Source organism: Nansenia antarctica, assembly GCF_963989245.1.
Source record: "Nansenia antarctica genome assembly, chromosome: 14".
Classification (NCBI taxonomy): Eukaryota; Metazoa; Chordata; class Actinopteri; order Argentiniformes; family Microstomatidae; genus Nansenia; species Nansenia antarctica.
In genome coordinates, this window is record NC_137684.1 from 21,114,081 (window position 1) to 21,131,557 (window position 17,477).

Sequence of the window (17,477 nt, forward strand, 5' to 3'; positions counted from 1 at the left end):
AGCATGCTTTTATTCTTTTCTAAATGTATGGTAAATGGTAATGTTATGTCACAATGTTCATTTCCACTTGTGCAAATTCAGTTAGAGTGGAGAATCTATTCATAGATAAAGGCTATGGTTAAGCAAACTGTGTAGACAGAAAGCTTGGGTCAAAGTTCACTCCTGGGTCAAAGTTCAAAGTTGCATGCATTTGGAAGGCTGGAGAAGGTAAGGACTAAGAGCAACATTAATGGGAACACGCTTTCTTTGATTGCGAGCAGATCTGAGTTATTGAAATGTGCTATACCTTGATTGTGCTATCTTTGAGAGCATGCAGAATTTGTCTGTCAAATATTGACTGTTCTCTCCAGAATGTTTTTATGCTATTGTGCAACAGCACTTTATGTTGCCACAGGCATGTTGCTACTGCTAAGTATTGTTGTAGTATTGTGGTTAGTATTGTGATTTAACTTCTGTTCAGCCTGTAAACAGGGTGTTCAGCCATGTCACTTAATACAATGTGAAAGTCTGTTAAAGTTTCATTGTTTACTGTGATTTTGTGCTACTTACACTGTGTACCGTTTACTGTATAATGAATGTCTGAAGAGCATACTGTCAACAATTAAATGATGGACTTTAAATACTATCTTGAGAAGGGTCTTTGATCATTTCTTGAGTGTAGTGGGATTAGAAAGAGAAAGATAATGTTGGAAACAGCGCTGGTATTTCGGGGGAGGTGTCTGAGGCACCCCAATTGAGGGGAGTTTGTCTTAACTAACTGGAGCATGAAAAAACGTTTCAATGGCTGAACTGGATGTCTGCCTTGCAGTGACAGAGTGCTCACTGCAGCTTTTGATGCTGAGGATCCAAAACGGATAAGTCTTGTTTTTCCAACAATTAAGGTAACTTCCTGTGATCCTCTTTTGATCATATTTTTGGAATGTACTGTATATGTTGTATCTATATCTTGGATTCTGAAGTGCTTATTTTATCAGTGTTTCCCTAGGAGATTCTGAATCGAGAATGCTGAAAGTTTCGGCACAACTGAGATGTGGCTTTTCAACATTTCAGAACAGATTATGCCACAATGGTAGTCATTGACTCCTCTACATACTTATACAGAATACCATGTTGAAAACATAGCTTTTCGCACAACATCATTTTTACAGCCTTTTCCCTCAGTTATCATAGCCTAAAATCCTCAACATTTCTATGTTTTCCTAGGTCTCTTCATTGTCCACCCATCAGTATCCAAGGCAATAGCAGGAAATAGACCAGTGGTAGCGCTAGAGAGCACCATTATCACCCATGGCATGCCCTATCCACACAACCTGAGGTACTCAAGGCCTGACAAATACAACGTTTATTACAAGGACAACTGCATCACTGTTTATGACAAACATTGGTATTTCAAGTCTTTGGACAAATGTCATATCCTGTCAGTCCACACTGGATATCAAATGAAACAGAAGAGATGTAGGAGATATATAAAGTTCCTGATATTACAAAAAGTAGTCAGCATGTTGTTTGTCAGCATGCTGTTTGTCACAATGCGCTTTCAGTATTGTAGGTTTTTATTTCATCCATACTGGTTACCGTTATTCATTTGTCACTCGAACGGCCACTGTTTTGCCTCATGCAGCACAGCTAAAGAGGTGGAGGCCATTGTGAGGGCCGAAGGGGCCACTCCTGCCACTGTTGGAGTGCTTCATGGGAGAGTTCACGTGGGCTTGTCGTCCGAGGAATTGGACTACCTGGCCCGTAGTGAGACCTCACTCAAAGTCTCCAGGCGAGACTTGCCCTATGCCATCAGCAAGGTGAGACATCTGCCAAAGATGGGACACACAACTGAACACTATTCAACTATAAACCATTGCCATAGTATGGAATGCCACAGTTTTTGTATGTGTAAATGCATGTCTCCTATCTATTGTGTGTGTGTTTTGTAATTGCTTCTCCAGGGTCTCTGTGGAGGCACCACTGTTTCAGCCACCATGATTGCAGCACACAGGGCTGGCATCCATGTTTTTGTCACTGGGGGCATTGGAGGAGTACACCGAGATGGAGAGAATAGTACGTTTTCAACAAGTGCAAATGTAATGATGGGTATGTCGTATGTCCAGTATAGAGATAAAGTAATTGCCATCTTTTCAGGTCTGGATGTCAGTGCAGATCTCACAGAGCTTGGCAGGACTCCCATTGCTGTGGTCTCCGCTGGGGTGAAGTCCATCCTGGACATTGGGCGCACCCTGGAGTTCCTGGTTTGTGGTTCTGGGTGGATTTTTAAATCCACAGATTTCTTCTTTTGCTCGATTGGAGTTTTAATTAAATGTCATATTGAATATTAAAACCCATGTAATTAGTGATCTGTCAAATGCTATATTAGTTGCAAATCAACATACTGTCTACAACATTTCGAGTACCGTCAGATCGCTTAGTAAATAAGCATTTACACTTTTCCAGGAAACACAGGGTGTTTGTGTGGCCACCTATGGGACCTCCAGGAACTTCCCTGCGTTCTTCTCTCCACAAAGTGGATTTAGCTCTCCTTACCATGTGTGCAATGCTGCAGAGGCTGCAGACCTAATTGGTAAGAAGAAGGCATGGAATAAAGTGAGGCCATACAACCATTGTTAACTAAGCACTAGGCGTGACACACAGCTACAACTTTCTCTCACTTGTGACCTACAGCGGGCACTCTGTCCCTGGGTCTGCAGAGTGGCCTACTGTTGGCAGTGCCAATCCCAGAGGAGCACGCTGCAGCTGGGCAGCAGATAGAGGAGGCTATACAGACAGCAGTAGCAGAGGCCAGGTGAGGAAACACTATAGTAGGCCTAGCGTGAGAACTGTTGGTCCTCATAGTCTATGCTGATGGTGTTTCTGTTAATGATTTCCTGCCCTCAAGATAGCAGGGTTGTCTGACAGCGGAAAGAGGAAACTTGTTATCAGTGTGTGGTCGTCATCAACATTTCACATTTTCTCATAACACCTCAATCACAAGAAGCTTTTTTTCCTCTCCACTGGTTTCCTCAGTGCTAAAGGTATCAGAGGAAGAGATGTTACTCCCTTTATTCTTCGAAAGGTCAATGAGCTCACCCAAGGAAAGTCCCTCCAGGCTAGTATCCTTCTAAGATCGTGAGAAACAACGTTACAGGAGAATATCTTATCAAACTCTCAGAATCAGACAGTATCAAACATTTATTAGAGATGTTTTTTGTGAAAATTAAGAATTGTCAAAACCCCAGTGATAGCCAAACATGACCAAATCCATGTGAATGAACTGATATTATATCATCTTTTTTATGTAACTGCATTACATTGCATTGTGGTCCCTTAACCTGTAATGCTCAAAGACATATCCCTCATACACAACAACGCCAAGGTAGGCAGTCAGATAGCATGTGCGCTGTCTGAACAAATGAAGAAAAAGAGTACATTTCCTACTCCACAGAGTATGAAGAGAGAGAAAGATTCAGACTCTCAGTCAAACATTGTGAGTAATATGTTCATAATCAAATACTGATTCTGTCTAATCTTGCATAATATGCCCTAGAGAAGACCCTAATTTAAATCAACCTACCGTAGTTTCACAATAGCCTATGTGGCATGATGGCTGTTGAATTGTAGTGATGCTTTTTTTGTCACAGGTTGTTATTGGTGGTGTTAACGTGGATGTTATTGCTAAAGCGAAAACAGAGAAGCTACTGGTACGTTCAAGCTCATTTTAAGATTAAGCATTGATATTGTCTTTGATATTCGGATTATGTCAGATTATTCAGATTATGTGTTTTATTGTGAATAAAACATACTGTATATTTTGCAGTTTGGACAGACTAACCCAGGAACTGTCTGCCAGTCATTTGGTGGTGTTGGAAGAAACATTGCTGGTGAGTTATTATTTCATAATATCTATAAAGCATCTGCATAGGAAAAAAGCTGTATCCAAATGTTTGATTGAGTGAAAGGTTTCATGTTGAGCCCTCTTGTGATATCTTTCCACCAGACTCTCTTAGTCGAATGGGCCAAAGACCCCTTTTCATTTCTGCCATTGGAACTGACTCTCACAGTGATGCTGTCCTTAACTTCTGTAAGCACATGGTATGTGTATGTGTATGTGGGGAATTTATTAGAGGAAACAAATGATAATCGTCACTGAGTGCAAAGCAGAGCCACTCTCCTATAGTGTTTTGGCATGAATATGTTGCTGCTTTTGGTTTTCCTAAGAATACAAGTGGCGTGGCTAGGCTTCAGGAGCAAAGGACTGCTACTTACTGTGCTGTGATCACTGAGAATGGGGAGTTGAGTCTTGGATTGGGTGACATGGACATCCACCAGCGAATCACAGATCAGTATGTGAGTATTATGGAAGCAGGTACTCAGTCCACATTCATTTGTTAAACTGAGAAGAGTCTGAAAACACCTGAGGATTCAACAAATCACTGTACAGAGCAAATAACTGTAATATGTCTTCATACAGGTGTCCACGTTTGAGGAGCAGCTGTCATCAGCCGCTCTTGTGTGTCTTGATGGCAACATTCCCACTTCCACTATTGACTACGTTTGCTCCATTGCCAAGAAACATGCAGTCCCAGGTGTAGTATGGAGAGCCAACTGCTCTCTGATTAAGATTACATCTTAAATCTGAATGACAGAAATACATATTTAGCTCATAGACAAAATAAATTATTAAATATGGGAATATTCAATTCAATATTTAATTTAAATCTAAATCTGGTTTATTATAGCACCTGGCAAAAGTGTAAATGTTAGATTTTGATTTTTAATATTTCATTTAATTTACAGAGATGTAATATTTATTTAGATATTTGTCCCTGAGCTAAATATTACAATCCAAATGTAAGATTGTGATTAAGATTAAAATGATTATTTTGGAATAAAATATTTTGATATCATTTAATTATGTTTCAGTGTGGTATGAGCCAACAGATTCTGACAAGGCATCGAAACCTTTCCTGTCAGAAAGTTGGAAGGCCCTGTCCTACACCTCCCCCAACCTGGCAGAACTGTGCACCATGAACAAGACATTGGGCCTCCTGACACCTGCTGGTATAACAGTCAGCAAAACTGTTTCCACCTTTAAGATGGTTTGTAGTTAGTTAACCACTGAATGGGGAGATTCACTTAACCCCACCTCATTGATGGGGGGGTTTATGAATTTGACATAGGCTTTAAGAAGGATTATTATAGAGCCCATGTGATACAGGATAATGCACAGAGCACACAGTTTGAAGTGTTGGTTTGACAGGTTTCGCTTATGATGAGATGTGGTCTTGACTCTTGTCTTGTGGTGGCAGTGCTGCCGAGCTCTGTGGAGGAGGTGCTGAGCTGTGCACTGGCTCTTTCTCACCCCCTGCTGGAGCATCTGCAGTGTGTGGTGGTGACCCTTGGGGCCATGGGGGTGCTGGTGTGTGGGGAGCATGATGCTGGATCAGTCAGTCTGCAGCATAGAAGACAAAAGAGGGTAAGGCAAATTGGGATCCCCAGAGAAAATGTAACCCAACCTATTTTATTTTATAAAGTAAGACACACACATTTGTATTTTGTATGAAGACAAACAACGTGTAGGCTATTGCACCTGTAGCCTACTTTTATTGCCATCTTTAGGGGGTTCAAATCCAACATCTTTTAGGCGATTATTAATATTTGTTAATAGCCCGCAATCAAGTTGTTCGGATCAAGGCAAATTATTGTTGTCAATTTGTATTATGTCAATTTGGGGTCGCAAAACATTTGGGAACCTCTGCTCTAAGCCCTCGACATGATGTCCAAACCATAACAATAAAGTTAGCAATGTATTGTGTGCACATCTTAGAAAGTTGTAAAGAATAATATTATTTCAGAAGGGACGACTTTGCGGCGTCCATTACCCTGCTCTGGCCGCAACCGTGGAGGAAACTGTGAATGTTTCAGGAGCAGGAGATAGGTAAATATATTCACTGTAATAATTGTACATCCTTTCACCTCCCATCATTCACAAACCACTTTTCCCTCCTCTCCATGACAGTTGCCTCCAAAGAACACATAATAATGTGACATTGAAGACACTAAATACACATAGAAGTTAGGCTATTTGTTGATAATATTTGATACTGTAGCCTGCGCCTTTACGCAATGTCATTGTGTTTGTTCACCTACTCTTATCCTCCTCCTGGTCCTTCTGCTCCAATAGCTACTTCAACAACAAATTAAGTTTGGGTCGGCTCGAATTTCTCAAAAGGAATACTTCACAGGTAGCTTTGAGTAATGTCTGAGCATTGGAAGTAGCATTGTCTGAGTATTATCTGAGCATTGAAGTATTGTCAGAGTATTTGGAAGATGTCCTCCTAAATAAGTAGCCTATTAGTGAGACACTTCCAGTCCGGGAACGCATAAAACAAACCTTCTCCTTATTCAGCTTTTTAAACTATGTTTTGTTTCACGGTCTGATGTGAGTTTCGATGTTATTATTATCAGTGAGAGACAGATTGGGGCTTGGGGGAACCTATGGTCTAATCATGGTAATTATTTCTGGCATTGTTACTGATGCTCTCTAGTTGTGGCATGCACATTTATATAACATTTTTGGTCAGGGACTTTAGCTAGCAGAGCTAAATCTATGAGAATTTGAAAATTCTGGCCCAATTACTTTTTGTTTTCATATCATTTTCTCTGCCATCTTGGAATGGATCTCTTATCCTTGAACACCCTATAGAGAGACGTGCACCGCATGTTCACATGCAATTTTGGACCAATCAGACTCACAGTTGATTTTAAGTTAATTTCTATACGTTTGGCCAAATCTTGCACCTGCAGAAAAATCCATCATGGCGGAGCTTATGGGTTCTTGAGGCAAATATGTTCCCCATGAGGAAAGACACATATGTACCAAGTTTCATATATTTTCATCCAACAAAGTGGAAATACCAGCTTTCTGAAGTTAATTATTTACTTTTGGTTATTATAGCGCCATCTATGGTGTAATCATGGTCATTCTTTGCCAAAGTTACTGATGCTCTCTAGTTGTGGCATGCAAATTAATGTTATTCTTTTTTTATTTTATTTTTTTATTATTATTAATTTGAGTCTATAGGCTACTGTTAGAGCTACTCTATCTGCATCAATGCTGCTGGAGCTGTTCTGACCACGGGTTGCCGCATTGGCTTGCTTATTCATTATGGCCAAACTATACCAACATCGTCACGCACCGTAACATCTCTGTATCGTGGGCCGCAGTTAAACAACTCAGTGATCTATTGAGACATGCTATAGACTGCCTGCAAAAGCAACAGGTCTGCAAAGGGAGACTCACTTATTTTACTCTTCGAGTCAATTTCTCTCGTAGATTCAGAGAAATAAGCACATAATATCAAATATAAGTGTTGGGCTTGTATTTGAAAAGAAAAAACAGTTGACACAAGTTCTGATCTCGTGGAACCATTTTTTAAATTAGGCTATTATTATTATTATTATTATTATTTACTCTCTTAAAAAAAAATATATATATATATATAAAGTGTTGACAATTATTTTCAGAGCTTTCATTTATGACAGAGCCTATACGCTCTCGTTTTCGGTGTTGGTGTAGTTTAGCTTTTAGCAACTTACCTGGAAAGTTCAGATTGAATGTATACGACATAGCGCACAACCATTTTCACCCCCTGGGTCGTTAATCTACGCCCCCCCACCCATTCATCATTTTGTCGGCCATTCCTCTTGTCGTTGTCGTCCCGCCCTGTCCCCTACCCCCTAGCCCTGTCCCCTTCCCCCCAGCCCCCCTGTCCCTGTCCCCTTCCCCCCAGCCCCCCTGTCCCTGTCTCCTTCCCCCCAGCCCCCCGTCCCCCCTCACACACACACACACACACACACTCATCCTTGCTTTCTCTCCAGTCTTGCAGGTGGGATCATGGCAGGGATCTTCCAGGGGCGAGATCCACACAGCTGTGTCCGGATGGGGCTCCTAGCAGCACGCTTATCATTATCCTCCCCACACCCCATCGCCCCTTCTCTCACCGCCGACTCTGTTGACCCAAACCAGGTTCACCTCCAACCCTGGCCCTTGCCCACCTTACTGTGGATGGAGTCATAGGGTTCATGACCTCATCAGACCGTTTAAGAATGGCCATCAAAATAACTTGAAGATACATGTTCAGCTTTGTGTTTGACTGCAGAGTTTACAAGTGTGTGTTATGTGAAGGTATGCTATTTTATTAACATAAATGCTTATGTACATAATTGTCAAGAGTTCATTTCAATTAAAACTATACCAATTCACGTAGCGTACTTGTTCAGAAAGCGTGTGATTTATGATAGGAATATCTTCTTGCTATTTATTTCACAAGGGACACTATGTATTGATAAACTGCCACTCATACACAGATATATTCTGTACGCACAACATGAACATACTTATGGGCAGAGATTTGTGCCACTAGAATCTGAATCTGAATGACTGACTTTGAATTTGAATTGCTCAATTTGAATTTAAAAAATGACGTTGAATTAAAAAAAAAAAGACTTTGAATCACATAATTTGAATTTGTATTGTTTAACTTGAATAACTGAATTGAAAAACTAAATCAAGTTAAACAATAAAAATTCAAATTATGTGATTCAAAGTAAAAAACAATATTCAACGTCATTTTTTAAATTCAAATTGAGCAATTCAAGTTCAAAGTCAGTCATTCAGATTCAGATTCTAGTGGCACAGATCTCTGCCCATACATACTATCTATCTGAAACTACTGCATCTTTTCCCATCCGCATCGAGGATGAACAATCACAAAAGACTACAGCTCCCACAAAGCCCCGTTGATAGCCCTCTGCGCAGCCGCAGTGTGCTGAATATTTCTCCCATTCCCTCCTCCCTGTTTTAATGCTAGCTAAGATGGTGGTCAGAGCGTCAACTGTCTCTTACTGATATAAGGCACGGAAACATCTACCGCCTTCTGAATCATAGCGGAATTATAACCCGAGCATAATTGTAAGTGTCTATTTGTACAAATCTGGTACATTTCAGAGACATTTAGCAATCCCCCGCCCAATTTGGTGTGACTGACTGTCCCTCTCTCGGATTGAAATCCCTGTAAACGGACAGGGTAAGTAGCTAGCCAGCTAGCCCCAAACTAACACTGTACTTCTGTCTGCTTGTTGATGTTCATTTACACAGAACAGGACTTCCGTGGCTGTATAAGTGTATATAGCAGGCTACATTATATATTCGTACTTGTTAACACATCAATCCACATCAATTTGGCATCTTTGCCCAGTTTCAGTTGTGATCAGAAGGGGAATGTCAACGCAATGGTTTTGGGGGGATCTGACTATGCTAAGCTAACGTTAGCTGCTTACAGGCCGCGAGCGGATTCTGCTGCTGCTGCGCTGCGCGAGTCGCTTGTGAAGTTCGTGACGTTAGAATTATAAGGTTCTATCTCCGCTTTTGTCAACATTGAGTTTTTTTACATAATCTGATCCATTAGGTGTTTATTAATGCCTGTGTGGTGTTATTTTTGAGTTAGTCATTCCTCAAATACAAAGGTTCCATCTCACAGAACATAATGGAATGTAAAAACTTTGACGTTTCTCAATATCTCTGAACTGCCCTAAACGGAGATAGAACCTTATCATTCTAAACTCACGTTATGTCAAGTTAGGTCATTTTGAATGGTAATAATCAGCTCTTTGACCGGCGTTTAGGTGTGCTGGCTAAGAACATCTGTCAGCAGAAGAACCACTGTAGACAGGTTAGCTTAGCTTGCTAGCCCACATATCACTAGTATGTCAGCTGACCCTTGGAGCTAATAGCCAAGTTGATCTTTGTCACACTGACAGTTTTAGGTTTTAGCAACGTCGTTTGATTGTTGTACATTACACAGCGTTATTGCATATGTGATTGACTAGTTACGCCTGGATAGAGCCAGGGAGTTTCAGCTGGCTAGCTCCTTCGCCAGTGTGTCAGTGACAGTGTTATCTGGGCTATTTGGAACCTACGTAGCTAGCCTAGTTAGCATTGTGGATGAGCTTCGAGCTTATCCTCAATCAACCTTTGCCATGTAGATGGGTTTATTTTTTACTGTAATGATTTGCAATGGCATCTAATACAGTTGATCATCCAGTGGTTGACACGCTCCTGCTTCACCTGACACTGAAACACACATTATCGGTTTACATTTGTGGAAGGCTATGCTTGTCAATTTACTTGATTAACATATGCAAATGTTATTGTGGACCCCTGGTAACAATCACTACACATGGATTTACGTCCCATTAACAAACTGCCATACGTTTTAACTACCTGATGACCCAAGTCCACATGGCTAGATGTAAGTTTTGAAGAAATGTGTAACAGCCGTCAGTGAATACCTAAGTGATGAGTCAAGGCGAAGCATTTTTGTGGTTGTGCAATTCATGTACTCCAAAACAGCCGCAGACAGTAGACTTTTATGAGTGAGTATCAGCATGCCTGTTGGGTTGTCATACCTTCAGCTCGTGACCACCCTCGTCGTGCCATAGGATGTCCCACAGCCCCGAGATGAAGGACGACTCCATGGAGTGCCCCCTGTGCATGGAGCCGCTGGAGATTGACGACGTCAACTTCTTCCCCTGCACCTGTGGCTACCAGATCTGTCGCTTCTGCTGGCACCGCATCCGCACAGACGAGAATGGCCTCTGCCCCGCCTGTAGAAAGGTGAGGGCAGATGAAATGGAGATCCAGAGCAGCGCTTGTCAATAAAGGTGTATTGGCTGTGCCGTGTCCCCCACCGATGAAAGTATGCCCAGGTGAACTAACCTGTGTTTTCCCCTGTTCGGTGCAGCCGTACCCGGAGGACCCTGCGGTGTACAAGCCCCTGTCACAGGAGGAGATCCAGAGGATAAAGAACGAGAAGAAGCAGAAGCAGAATGAGAAGAAGCAGAAGGTGACAGAGAACCGTAAGCACTTGGCCAGTGTGAGGGTGGTGCAGAGAAACCTGGTGTTCGTGGTCGGGCTCTCTCAAAGGCTCGCTGACCCAGAGGTGAGTCCACAATAAACCGTATATGTTGTATTAATCGCTTCTCTTTCCTTTTGGATTTGGATTTGATTGGCATTGGCTGTGCTTGTGGTTGTTAGGTTTGGGCTGGTTGTTTTGATGGTTGCTTACTATTAGGCTATGTGAGTTGGTCAATAGTTTGGGCTGTGAAGATCTTCTGGCCCCACCCCCTTTGATGTGCTCCAATCTTGAAGTAGAGTTGCATAGGGCCTATTATGTATTTAAGGTGGTAATTGAAATTGATCACCTTTTTTTCTTTAGTATGTTTTTGCTCTCTATGATTTAGAATGGATTGTGTTCTAACTGCTAACTGGCCTGGATATTGGTGCATCTTCACCAATGTTTGTGTCTCTGGGCTGTTAGCTCACATTTAGCCCTAACCCTAACCCTAAACCTACATGAAACATTCTATTTGTTTTCCCCTCCCATTTTCTTTTTTGAAAATTTGCAATATAAATATAGTCAACTCACTCCTTGTCTCTGTCTCTCGTTCAGGTCCTAAAGAGGCCAGAGTATTTTGGCAAGTTCGGGAAAATCCATAAGGTGGTCATCAACAACAGCACATCATATGCAGGTTCACAGGTAAGAAGTGGGATTCACATTGACAGGAGAGTTGTCTGTTTACCGATAAAGCAAGTCATATGATTGTGACAAAGACAATACATCTAGTCAACAACTCCGGGTGTATTTCATATGACTTATCCTTTGCTTTCTGCTTATATTTTTGGGGATCAACAGGGCCCTAGTGCCAGTGCCTATGTCACTTACATCCGCTCTGAAGACGCCCTAAGAGCGATACAATGTGTGAACAATGTGGTTGTTGACGGTAGAACACTCAAGGTGAGTCTTAACCCACAGTAAAGCATCTCCTAGTGATTGTCTGTTTTTGAAAAGAAAACCTTCCATTGCCACATGACTTAGATAAAAACTGAATATGCTTTTTGTTTCTGTCACAGGCTTCTTTAGGCACAACAAAATACTGCAGTTACTTCCTCAAAAGCATGCAATGTCCCAAACCAGACTGTATGTATCTACATGAGCTGGGGGATGAAGCAGCTAGCTTTACAAAAGAGGAGATGCAGGTAAACTCTTCATTCCCTTGTGTATGATTCTTGGTGGGTGAGTAGAGGTACTATTATTCGTACTATTCACAGATATAATTACTTATTGTCATTACATTTGTGTTCAGGCTGGGAAACACCAAGAATATGAGCAGAAATTACTCCAGGACCTCTATAAAATGAACCCCAGCTTTTTACAAACCCCGACATGTGGCGGGGAGAAGTCAAAGAGCAAATCCAACTCTACACAAAGGTACTTTTGTTCTCCTATAGCTCCTCCCTCTTGTTTCTCTTCCACACAGCATCCCAGTATTCAATGATGACTTATGTTTGACTATTTCTCACCACAGACCCAACAATGGCAACAAAGACGGGTGGCCAACACTATCCGGGTATGGCAAAATGGCCAATGGGCTGTCAGAGGACCGCAAGTCCCCTCCGCTGCTAGACTGCTGTTTGGACCCAGAGGTCATGACCTCAGATGGGCTGGACGCAGACCTTGGGCCTTGCCAGGGGGCCGCCCTGTCCCCTTTCTCCTCCAACTGTGACAGTAATAGGTAATACAGTCATACGCTGGCCAGTCTAAAATGTCCCACAAAAGATGTGGGCAGAGGTATGAACTTCTTGGTCTGATGTTAGTCTGTTTCTTTCCCCTTCTAGTCCCAGCGACAAACCTCCAGAATCAATAAGTATGGTGAATGGAGAGACTTTACAACAGGTAAAGGAACCTCTACCCGTCAGCTACTATGTAAGTAAATATGCATTCGAATCTGTAGGTCTTCTCGATTCTTCCAAATGTCTCCTCTCATTCCTCTTTTTCCCCCCTGGTACAGATGCCCACCAGTGACTCTCCCTCCCCTCCTCCGGGTCTAACTAAGCCCAGCCTTGTGGTCCCCATCAGCATGTCAGACCTCACAGCCCGGTCGCCCTTCGAGGGCGCGGCCGCAGAGTCTCAGTCGCTTTTCTCAGACAACAGTAACTTCAGGCACCCCAACCCCATGCCCGCTGGCCTGCCCCCCTTCCCAAGCTCCCCCCGCAGCAGCTCCGACTGGCCCATGGCCCCCGAACCACAGAGCCTCTTTGCATCAGGTGGGTCTCACAAGAAGGAGCTGACTTTGATATGGATTGGTGAACTCTCTGAAAGAAACAAACTAGGCATAGGGCAAAAGCAATGCAGCTGCAGCTCCACTGTGTTGGTAAACTAACCCAGATTTGCCCCCCCTGCTTTCTGCCCCTCAGACACAATACCAGTGTCCTCCTCCACGGACTGGCAGGCGGCCTTCGGCTTCGGCTCCTCCACCAAGCAGCAGCAGGACGACGACCTGGGCTTTGACCCCTTCGACGTCACCAGGAAGGCCCTCGCCGACCTGATTGAGAAGGAGCTCTCCGTACAGGACCAGATGCCCCTGTCACCCGGACCCTTCCTCGGGTTCGGGGGGCCGCACAATCACGGCACCCACAGCCTGTTGCCGCCCAACAACCTCCCCCCCCACCAATTCCCCAGCGGTCCCCCGCGCCTCTCCCAGCTCCACCACAGGGCCATCTACAGCTCCTTCAGCTTCCCCGGCAGCCAGAGTCACCAGAGCAGCCAGGCTGCCCACCACCCATGGATGGGCGGCGTCCCCACACGCAATAACCTCACACACTTGAACCACTCGGCCAACGCAGCCTCGCACAGCAACTTCCTGGACTTGAGCATGCCTCCTCAGCACAGCACAGGGCTGGGAGGGATCCCCATTTCAGGTAGAGTAGGCTCCCTGGGTCTCTGGAGTGTCGAGTCGTGTTTATAACAGATTAAAGCTATGATTCAACTATTCAGTCTATTCAGTATTACCATAACAACTTAATTTTACAGGACAACATGTCAAAACCTATGGATTGGGAAAGTGAAGGTTATTTTTGCTTGTTTTGACCATGTTTACTGACCTTGCAGGAAACAAGTGATTGCAATTCTGTTTCTCCATCTTTTCAAGACACTGTTCGACTTTCTTTCTTTTCTCCCTGCAGAAAACAGCAGCTCTATAGACGGCTTAAATGTGAAGGAGTGGCAGGACGGCCTGAGAGCTCTCTTGCCTAACATCAACATCAACTTTGGTGGACTTCCGAACTCCTCTTCCTCTTCCTCCTCCTCCTCCTCCTCCAGTGTTAACCACATTGGGGGGCCTAATCACATTGGGGGGCCTAACCACATGGGAGGGCCTAACCACATTGGAGGGCCTAACCACATTGGGGGGCCTAACCACATGGGACGGCCTAACCACATTGGGGGTCCGGGGGGGCCAGCTGGCATCTCACACAGTCTCAGTTGGGACGGGACGGCCAGTTGGATGGACCCCGCCATCATCACAGGTACAACCCTGTTCACAGGTAAAAACTCAATGAAAAGATATTGCTATTGAATGATAAAGGTGTTGACAGTGTGTTCAGACAGTCCTGAGTGTGCTGTGTAGAAATGTGATAATGAGCTAGCCACTCAACCCGCTTCTCTCTCTCCCCCCCCCCCAGGCATCCCAGCCAATGCTGGTAACAGTTTAGACTGTCTCCAGGACGACAACCCACCACACTGGCTCAAGTCCCTGCAGGCGCTCACAGAGATGGACGCCCCCCCCAGTACCACACTCCCCACAAACCCCCAGCAGCCCCTTCACAGCGGCCTCCTGGACGCACACCTCCCCCTCCACAGAGCAGGCTGGGCGCCCTACCTGCCCACCCCCACAGCCCACCCTGCCAGCCAGTTCCACTCCCCTCCCCCAGGCTTCCAGACAGCCTTCAGACCCCCAGGCCAGCCAGCCACAGAGCTGCTACAGAGTGCCGCCGTGGACCGCCACTAAAGACAGACTACAGCAACATCACCCCCCCCTCCCCCTCCCCCAAAAAACCCTCCCAACGCAATACACACCAATCTGCAGATATTGAAATTATTAACTAAATAACAACAACGCTTCCTTCTTTTTCTTCTCCTCCTCCTTTCTTTTGTGTATTCTAAAAGGCATATTTGTTTGTTTGTTTTTTTGTGGCACAAGAATTACTGGTACCCTTTGGTCTGCTACCAACACACGACTCTGTAGTTCCGTACTCCCTAGACTCCTCTGAGCTCCAGTGGCAGGTTGAAGTGTTTGGGATCAGACATCTGGCCGCTGTGAGCTTTAGTTGGGGTCCCATATATGATCTAGAGGAGCACGGAGAGTAGGAGCAGTGTTTTAAAGTGTCGACGCAGAGTTAACACCAAATGCAAAAGAGCAACATTTGCCTAATGCGAGTACTTAAGTAACTAATGATTAAATATGAAAACGTGCAAAGTATGAAAGCTAAGTCATGATTATTCTGAAGAATGAAGTGAAAACAAGTGAATCTGCTCTTAAAGCTTTTGCCCAAAGACCCTCATCCTCTGTAACAGGAGACTGTGAAACGGTTATAACCCCCTGCAGCAAAGTCCCTTAGGGTTATGGTGAGGTGTAGGTTGGGGTACTTTTGCTTTCTGTAATTGCATCGAATCACGGAAATGAATGCAGAGATAGTATAGATGATATGGGGGGGGGGAGTTGAGGGCACAGGCTATGCACGGGCTCCCTGTTAGGCAGGGACACAATGATCCGTCTGAGGGGTCATAAGCCCACGTTCCCTTTGGTGGAGGGGTCAGAGTGCCCCATCCTGCGGAGGGAAGATTCTGTTGAACCTCTGTATCAGAGGGTGGAGCACTGCCTAACTGGGGAGGGCCAGGGTTAGAACAATAAGTGTTGGGATCTATGGAACGTTCCTGAGCAAAAGGGGTTGGTACGATACTCACAGTGCCACTGTGTGGCACCTCCCGTAGCCAACCCTGGTCAGGAGAGAGCCACCAGGAGACGGCAAATTCCGGAAGGGGTTGAGGATGATTAGAGGCCTTATATGAATCGACGAGAGGCGGGTTGAGCGATGGGGAAGGGAAATAAGTGTCATGATACCTGAAAATATGCACCTGTAGGTATGCTAATTGAAGTAATGTACGTAATATCAGAAACTATACAATTGTGTCGGGAAGGAAGGTGCTGCAAGACAACTACAAACTTACTGTACTAGCAATTGGAGGAGCTCTCTGGCTTTGGGCCTTGAGAATGACTTCCCACCACAGCCTCTTTTCTTTTGAAGTCTTAAACTCTTATGAACTGTGTGCGCTCTCTCACCCTCTTTCTTTCTCACTCACAACCCTCATCCTTTTGCTCTCTCACCATCTTTCTTTCTCTCACTCGCTCTCTCCCACACCATCTCTTTTTTTTTTTGCTCTCACCATCTTTCTTTCTCTCAGCCTCATTCTTCCTCTTTCTCACTCTTCCCCCTCTCTCCCTTTCTTCTCTCTCACTTTGTCTCCCTCTTTCTCCTCCCCAATTTAAACAGTATTCACCAGATAAATGAACTCATCCAGGAAAGCCAACAAAATGTAAAATGGGTTTTAACATGATGCTGAGAAAACAAATTGAGGAGCTTAATGGAATTAAAACTGTGCTCTGCAGGTCTGGAAAAACAAACCTTAAATAAAACAGAAAACTTAGCGCTCGTGTCTGGCTCCTTTTCTCCCTGTCATAACTGCGTCATGCTTCCATCAGGTCATATGACTTTTAGGAGTCATGCAGGGGCTGTTAAACCGCCATGACATTTTGATAGCCTGCGAAAGAACTGAATGCCTGTGAATGTGTTTAATCACCACACAAAAATGTCAGCAGGTCTGACGCTACCGCAAGGAAGTGTTGATGAAATGTGCCGTCCAGGACTTGTCATGAGACATTTCTCCACTAGGTGGCAGACGGAGTATGTCTTGACTCAGCTGAAGCACTGCAGTCCAACCCTGTATGACTGACAAGGTTACAGAGAGTGGAAAGTTGATGTCCAGGCACAGACGGTTCTGATGTACATTGCACTTTCATAATATCTCTCATTGTTTAATCACTCAGCATCACCCTTTTTTTTCATATGCAGGCTCAGCACTGGTAAGTCTATCCGAAAACGTCTGTCAGTCGTGTCACAGTGTTTCTATTTCAGTGTGTGCATATGCATCGTTCAGCCTCCCTGCTCTGCACCCTGCTCGAGCTAATGCAGCATTCTACCTGCAGCAGGACTGTGTCCTCAAGCACCTCTGGGACATTAACAGGGGGATACTAAATCCAACGACATCACCGTTGTCAATCTTTTACTATCAGAATGTTCCAGTTCCCTCCATTGCCCTAAAGGTGTCAATGAATGCCCCTCCTGTTTACATGAATTGATTCATTTGGATGGAATGTTTCCTATTGCATCATGACGGTACGGTTCCAACCTCGTCTGAATGTTACCTTTGGGGTGAGTGTAATTTACAGTGTAATTTACACTCACCCCAGGCTGCCCTCTGGGAGGTGACCAGGCTGAGACTGGGGGGCTGGTGTGGCTGGAGTGGCTGGAG

General features: G+C 44.2%; 2 protein-coding genes across 4 annotated transcripts; both read left to right on the forward strand.

Moving 5' to 3' along the window:
- Positions 1-185: 185 nt before the first annotated feature.
- LOC308170381 (pseudouridine-5'-phosphate glycosidase) lies at positions 186-8,236 on the forward strand. 3 transcript variants are annotated; one of them, XM_080545167.1, is made up of 20 exons: positions 186-207; positions 809-881; positions 975-1,069; positions 1,204-1,315; positions 1,622-1,796; positions 1,941-2,052; positions 2,134-2,240; positions 2,443-2,569; positions 2,671-2,791; positions 3,013-3,098; positions 3,333-3,472; positions 3,627-3,686; positions 3,803-3,866; positions 3,983-4,077; positions 4,204-4,332; positions 4,457-4,571; positions 4,909-5,046; positions 5,295-5,461; positions 5,841-5,923; positions 7,867-8,236. In XM_080545167.1, exons 3-20 carry the CDS (start codon positions 1,003-1,005, stop codon positions 8,063-8,065), a joined length of 2,097 nt encoding a protein of 698 aa, XP_080401293.1. In that variant the 5' UTR covers positions 186-207; positions 809-881; positions 975-1,002; the 3' UTR covers positions 8,066-8,236. The 3 variants fall into 3 exon arrangements, with proteins under 3 accessions (XP_080401293.1, XP_080401295.1, XP_080401294.1); XM_080545168.1 differs by lacking the exon at positions 186-207 and having other exon boundaries at positions 815-881; positions 986-1,069; XM_080545169.1 differs by lacking the exons at positions 5,841-5,923; positions 7,867-8,236 and having other exon boundaries at positions 4,909-5,084; positions 5,295-5,455.
- An 800-nt stretch (positions 8,237-9,036) lies between these two features.
- On the forward strand, positions 9,037-14,895 carry cnot4a (CCR4-NOT transcription complex, subunit 4a; the record flags this gene model as incomplete). The annotated part of the gene is made up of 13 exons (XM_080545178.1): positions 9,037-9,074; positions 10,462-10,663; positions 10,791-10,988; positions 11,499-11,585; positions 11,742-11,843; positions 11,960-12,085; positions 12,193-12,317; positions 12,415-12,621; positions 12,725-12,782; positions 12,898-13,153; positions 13,304-13,807; positions 14,072-14,431; positions 14,570-14,895. The coding sequence occupies exons 2-13, from the start codon at positions 10,490-10,492 to the stop codon at positions 14,893-14,895; spliced, it is 2,523 nt and encodes an 840-aa protein (XP_080401304.1). The 5' UTR covers positions 9,037-9,074; positions 10,462-10,489.
- Positions 14,896-17,477: the final 2,582 nt, after the last annotated feature.